Here is a 6,955-nt window from a genome sequence, read left to right on the forward strand (position 1 = left end):
GGGTGGCCACCTACTGCAATTTACCAGCCTACAGGCGAATCTCCCATGTTTAAAAGCTTGTTCGGTGTGAGTGGAACCGGGTCTCTACTGTCTGAGGTGACGACAGTAAGGGGCCTACTGTTAACCGTTGCCTCCACTTCACAAAAGAGTGTGCATAGCCCTTCATAATCCCATTGCAGTGTCCCCAAGACTATATCTAAGACCCTCCTCACGGTACCTATCAACCGTTCTCATGCTCCTCCAAAATGTGAGACACTGGGAGGATTGAAAATAAATTCTACCCCACACCCAAGTAACTCATTGCGCACCTTGTTTCCGGCCAAGAACTCGTAACTGGAGTCGAGAACTTTCCGCGATCCCATAATATTAGTGCCGCAGTCGCATCTAACCGTCTTGACTTGACCACGACAAGCCAAAAACCTCCTGAAGGCATTAATGAACGAGTCTGATGTGAGATTTGAAGCTACCTCCAAGTGTATGACCCTCATGTTCAAGCAAGTGAATATAACTCCCCAATGCTTCATTTGTGCTCTGCCTCGTTTTACGAAGAATGGCCCAAAAAGGTCCACCCCGGTGCAATAAAATGGGGGGTTTTCCCGACTCCACGCGATCAGGTGGTAGATCAGCCATTAGCTGCTTGATAACCTTTCCATGTGCCCTGCGACACCTAACACATCTACTCAGCACGCGTCGCACTGCTGCATGACCCTTAATTACCCAAAATTTCTCCTTAATCAGGCTCAGAACATGCATCACACCCATATGGTTGGAATGCTCATGATAATACTGGATCACCATGTCTGTCAAGTGGCCCTTATATGGCAAAATAATTGGATGCCTTTCGCTTGGAGAGATATTTGCCGAAGATAACCTACCTCCAACGCACAGAAGCCCATTTCTTAGGATTGGTTTCAACCTTCTTAGGGAGTTAGAGGCCCTAATAGTACCTCCCTTCTCAACGCTCTCTATCTCTATCTCGAAATCAATACGCTGTGTTACCTGCACTACCACCGTCTCTGCCAAGCTAATAATTTCGGTGGACAAATGCATATCTAGCTCGCCGAGCAGCTGCTTGTGTTTATAAATAATGTACCTAGCAAATAGCAACAACCAACCCAAAGCTCTAAGGAGCTTGATCCACCTGGAATAGTGGTGGATGATTTTATACATACCTGTTTGCCTGATGTCCATCCCAATCCTGAAACTAATTACTTGGTAGCCTCTAGTTCCTGTTGGCCTTATCTCACGCTTAACTTCTAATCCTTCCACACCATCTGATATTTGAGCTGGCTCAGTTGGCCAGAAACACTCTTCCTTTAACAGAAACTCCGGCCCTTTTCTCCACCTTTCGGACTGCTTGGAACGTGTTGCATCGCCTGCTAGGTTCCACTCAGAGTTAACATACCTCCACTCTTTCTGATCACTGACCTCCCTTATCATAGAAACACGGTTTGCCACTAATGTCTGGTATCTGGCCTGATTATTCCTAATATATCGCAAGACGGTTGTTGAGTCGGTCATGATAGACTCCATCTACCCTGAAATCTATCATGGTGCTACCAAGTCTTACGGCCAGTACCGCTGTACCAAGTTCTAGGCGGGGCACTGAAACATGTGTCAATGGTGCTACCCTCGCCTTTCCCATGATGAATCTGCAAGATACATTTCCCCACTGATCCGAGACCCGCAAGTATGCCACTACTCCCAAAGCCATGACACTTGCATCTGAGAACAAATGCAACTGTACTAGGGTGGCTGATTCCCATGGAATAACCTTCAGGCTTCTTGGCACACTTATCCCGCTGGTCTGGCTCAGCTTCTTTGCCCACACCTTGATGCGGTCCATAGTGTCAGAGTCCAATTCCATGTCCCAAGCTATCTTTAATTGGCAGAGGTCCTGCATGATGACCCTACCCTCGATTAAAACTGGCGCCAATATACCGAGTGAATCGTAAATTGAGGCTATGGCTGACAACAGGTCACGCTTAGTCCTTGGAACTGATAGTAGCTCTGCTCAGACACCCAATTTATCAGTGGCCAAGTCCCACTGTACTCCCAAAGCCTTTGTCTTATGTGACTCTGATCCATCTATAAGCTCTGAGGTGTTCCTACTGTACCACTCCCTCTGGATGGATGACATAACCTCCACACAAGGGCTACTGAATTTTTTTGCAGAGCTCCTTAACCTCTAACAAATTGACTAAAAGTGCATCTTTGCGATCCTCGGCTCTCAAACAGTCATCTACATAAAAGTTCTTGGCAACTGTGAACCGTGCTTCACTGAAAATTCATTCCCAAAGTCGCTTGCTGTCTGTTTCAGCACAAAGTTTGCAATGCTCGGAGAAGAGCAAGCCCCGAACAGGTGGACTGCCATTCTCCACTCTTTGGGTTCCTCGTCAAGACTATTTTCCCACCAAAAGAACCTAAGATAATCCTGCTGATGCTCTGGTACCCGTACCTGATAGAACATGGTATTTATATCTCCTGTATAGGCAAATAGACCTCCCCGAAACTTTACCAACACACCCAGCAAAGAGTTCATCATATCAGGTCCCTGCAATAGTAGGTCGTTCAATGATGTACCCTCCACCTTGCTTGCACTGTCAAATATAACACGGACCTTGTCTGGCTTGTCTGGATGTTGCACACCAAATGAGGAATGTACCACACATTTCCCGAGCTGGCTGTGGTCACTTGCTCAGCATAGCCTTTCTGTTGCATCTCTGTCATGAAGGCACTATACTGCTTAGCGTAGTTACCATCCTTCACTAGCTTCTTACGAAGGCTGTGCATACGGCGCAATGCGATGTCCCCTGTTTCTGGCAAGGGTCCATGATTGCCACGCAGAGGCTATGGCACCTCGTAACTTCCTCCTACAGTTCTAACCCCTTTCTCTATTATTTCTAGCCATTTCCTGTCCTCTGCAGACATTTCCCTTTTGTTAGATGCAATATCGTCATACTCGTGATTATAACTCTCAACCAGTATGCGGTCTAACTCAAGGTGCTTACTTGTCACTCTGATCCTATTGACATGCTCTTGACACCCTTTGTTCTTTGCTTCACATACTACCTAGCCCAGTAATGTTCGTATGGCATGTGGTTCATGGAGGCGTGTTGAATTGATAACTTCCCTTGGCTCGAGCAGGTGAGGAACATTGTTCCAAATTAATAAACCTACCTCAGCTTCTACATCTGGGATGTAAATCTCTCGCAAGTGTGGCCAGCGTTCTAAATCTCCGGACCTGACCACATCACACTAATCGATTGGTATGCGAGGGCACTCAACACCGGGGGTAGTGTAATGCAAGTCTTGCCCTCATAGTCCAATACTGACAATCCCGAGACTAGGCTGTATGCAACTTCCCCTACTCCGTTGATGGTTTCAACATTCACCTTAACGTCCTGCCTCTCAGTGCTGCCTAGGGTTTGCATTAAAGCTTCCGAGACAAAGCATGTGGAACTCCCATTGTCCAAGAAAGCCTTCGTGAAAACCTCACTTCCTTCCCTTGACCTAATCCTTATCGGCACAACTGACATCCCTGTACCAATGCTACCTCCTCTAATTGCCCTGAACATAGCAATTTTGTCATATGTACCTTCCTCCTGAGCCACTAAGGCTCTATTCGAGCGCTCAGATCCTACCACTTCTACTTCCTGGACCACTTCTACTCCTTGGGACCACTACTACTTCATGGTGTCGATGCAACAGAGTTGGGTGATTTCCATTACATATGATACAAATTTTCCTGTTTCTGCAATACTGAGACCTATGACCACTTTTCAGACAGCCAAAACAGAGCGCCAACTCCCTTATGGCTACCAGTTTTTCCTCGGGTCCCATTTGAGATATTTGGTGGCATTCATCCACTATCAGGGGTCCTCTACAATACCAACATGAAAGCGGGGCAGTTTTGTTACATGAAACTTTCCTAGCCTTAGTTAAACACTCAGCCTTGCTTGGTGCTTTTCCTTCTATCCGAGGGGTGTCTTCCCCTCTGCCTTTCTGAAATAGGTGGCACCCAAATAGAGGATGTTTCAAGACCCTAGCCTCTCCTTCAATAAAACTTACCAAATCATCAAACGACACAGTCCTCTTTTTCTCACTAATAATCTTATCAGCAACTCTACACCATCGAGTCCACACACTAGAGGGGAACTTGCTAAGGATCAACCTCATTGTTTTTGGGTTTTTTAATTCGGCAATACCATAAGGGACGCACAAAATTGCATTTCTGCAGGTTTTGAGTGTCACTGAGTACTCGTCATACTCTTCCTCGTTGTTTTCCCTTATATCTTTCCATTTAATGATCTTATCCACAAACGCGGTGGCTATTTGCTCAAGGTTACCATATTGCTCCTCCAGCAACTTCCTTGCCTGTTTATAGCCCTCTGAAGCTTCTAAGTGGAGGCAAGCCACCACAATCTCCTTTGGCATGCCTGTTGTGTATAAATCCAGATACCTCAGCCTTTCCTTATCATTCGTCAAGTGGCTACTAAAGACTTCATCAGATGAGCGAATGAACTTGAAATACTTTGTATGATCCCCATCAAACTTGCTATATCCTGCTTTGGCATTAAGCTTTTAAGGGTGCAAGAGATTAACGCCTGCATGACTTCCTTATTGCTCAAGTCCTCTTGGTCATTCCCGCCCGAGTTACAGCATCCACCTAACCTAATCTCGGGAGCTTCTGTATTCAAATGCATGGGTCTCTCACTCCCACTTACATCAGGGTTTGTGTGCTCCCTTATCCTAGGGATGTGAGTTATTTCTCTATGATTTTCCTCAAAATCTTGTAAAACCTTCTCCTCTGCCTCCACTCCAGCTAACTCTGCCTCTAAATCGAGCATCTCCCTCTTAGATCTTAGTGCTGCTTCCTCTTCCTTGGGCTCTTCAGTGCACTCGCCTGCCTTGTGGCCCTGATTAACTCCACTATCCTGCCTAACCTTAAGTCCCTCCAAAAACTCCTGTACCTCTACGCCATCCTTCTCTAGGGCTTCACTTAGACGCTGACACAATTCAGACTTGTTCCCTCCTTTTGGGAGGCCTCTAACTTCCAATTCCTCTCTCAATTGCACAACCTTTAGGGTCTCCATTTTCCTAGGCTCCGTTCCGGCCCTCCCTATGAGCTAACAAAATTCCCTAGTTGAATCGTAGCCGACCTAACCAATGAGTGGCCGAGAACCTGCACTACCCAATGAAGGCCACTACCAGTACCTATGTTGCGACTTCCTAAAGATCCTCTAAGCCAGAGAGCAATCCCTAAATTTATTAATGTCTCGTGTCCCAGTCCCCAACCTGAAATAACGCCTAAAAGAAACAGCCCAGCCTCCTACCTAAATAACTTTTATTTGACATATCCCACCCTCTACCTGAAAGAACTCCTACCTGGAATAACTTCTATTTGACATATCCCAGCCCCTACCTGAAATAACTTCTAATTGACATATCCCAGCCTATACCTGAAAGAACTCCTACCCGAAATAACTTCTATATAGCTCCTACTTGAAATAGCTAAGCCCCTCCTTGTTATACCTAAGTTCTAATACCATGCAGCATGCGGCAAACTAACATCTGTCAAACTGAGAACTTTAGTGACCATTGGCTTAGGATGACAGAGCCCGTAACCGACGTTGGAAAGGGTTTCTTCATATGGATAATCCACAAATTAGTAAAGTTAAATTGGGTAACCGTAACGTTACGTGCTAAGTTCTTATTTGAATGGGTTCTAAATTGGACATTCCAAGAAATATTTTCATGCCACACACAGAATAAACTTATGTATTAAAGCAAAACTTTGATACCATTAACCTAAAACCAGTTATGAGGACCTATAGACGATTATACCCAAACCAAATACAGAACCAAGGGACCACATTATAAATATTCCATAAGGTTTCCCTCAACGATCAGAGGTTACCAAATCAAAATCAAAATACATGAATAATGACCTGAGAACCGAACATTCTGACTTCCTCCAAGTCGTAATGCACTACACACATCTATCCCTGCTCACCTTTTAATTGAAAATGCCTTACAAATAAACTACTCAAGTTCAAATGTGAAATTTTAATGCCACTTTCACTTAAACATCAACTCCTCTGTCATAAAAAAGGCAAGATAATCGTCACTTCAAAAAATATTACACTACAGGACAATTTCCTCGATGGACTTCGTCTATATCTTAAATATTAATAAGATAATCACGCATTGCAACTTACGAACATTTAATACCCTCATAAATCTGGGGGTCTTGTGAATGAAAATCTATCACTTGTGTTGACAGCAACAAACCTTAAACATGAGCAGACAATACCTAATTGCTCCTAATAAATAACATATTTTTCCTTCTCCACTTATCTTCTTAGTTGCATGATGTCGGCAGACTTCTTGTCCTTTTTCTCAGGTCTCCAGAGGAACAGGTGCGTGACTCCACGTGCTTCGTCAGACTTCCACCCACGCTGTACCATAAAACACTTTGTGACTCTTGAACGACCCTTTTTGTGGGTTATTGAAAGTAGTCGTCGACCATTTTGCAGTTTATTTAGTCGAAGGTCACAAAGTGTTTGTATGCCCACTGCAAAGACCGTCCAGCTCTGTCCCCTCGTGGGCTGCAGGCAAGTCCCTTATAATTTCATCTTAAAGTCGTCGATGTGGTCTCTCTCAAAGACGTCCACTCCCAATGCTGGGTACTGTTTGAAAGACCCACCTGCCGCTTTCCCAAGCGCTTGACAGAGGGGCGGCGGGAGATGGACCAATGGTTCCTTTTGTTTTCTTTTGTTACTAACATATAAAAGGTGTTCCCCATAATTATTGTTTCCGTCGGAAACTTCCTCATTTTAATTTTTTTATTATTTGATAACGTGTACGCTTCTATTAGTGACCGAAATTTAATTACAAATTTGGATTTACCACGAACAGTCATTCAAAGTTGCGCAGGGAAAAGTCAAATTTC

General features: G+C 44.6%; 2 protein-coding genes across 2 annotated transcripts; both read right to left on the reverse strand.

Moving 5' to 3' along the window:
• Positions 1–1,486: 1,486 nt before the first annotated feature.
• LOC137644321 (uncharacterized) lies at positions 1,487–1,903 on the reverse strand. Its single transcript, XM_068377309.1, has one exon. The coding sequence runs from the start codon at positions 1,901–1,903 to the stop codon at positions 1,487–1,489; it is 417 nt and encodes a 138-aa protein (XP_068233410.1).
• Positions 1,904–2,850: 947 nt separating this feature from the next.
• Positions 2,851–4,437, reverse strand: LOC137644322 (uncharacterized). The gene is made up of 2 exons (XM_068377311.1): positions 4,072–4,437; positions 2,851–3,072 (listed from the first exon to the last, which is right to left on the reverse strand). The coding sequence occupies exons 1-2, from the start codon at positions 4,435–4,437 to the stop codon at positions 2,851–2,853; spliced, it is 588 nt and encodes a 195-aa protein (XP_068233412.1).
• Between the last annotated feature and the right edge of the window lie 2,518 nt (positions 4,438–6,955).

This window comes from Palaemon carinicauda, chromosome 7, assembly GCF_036898095.1.
Source record: "Palaemon carinicauda isolate YSFRI2023 chromosome 7, ASM3689809v2, whole genome shotgun sequence".
NCBI lineage: Eukaryota > Metazoa > Arthropoda > Malacostraca > Decapoda > Palaemonidae > Palaemon > Palaemon carinicauda.

What these genes read in the sequence shown, in the direction of transcription:
- LOC137644321 (XM_068377309.1), bottom strand. Translation starts at nt 1,903, where the DNA reads ATGCAGGACCTCTGCCAATTAAAGATAGCTTGGGACATGGAATTGGAC.
- LOC137644322 (XM_068377311.1), bottom strand. Translation starts at nt 4,437, where the DNA reads ATGCCAAAGGAGATTGTGGTGGCTTGCCTCCACTTAGAAGCTTCAGAG. An exon ending in CTGTGTCGTTTGATGATTTG is followed by an intron (nt 3,073 to 4,071) that starts GTAAGTTTTATT and finishes TTACTGGGCTAG; the next exon opens with GTAGTATGTGAAGCAAAGAA.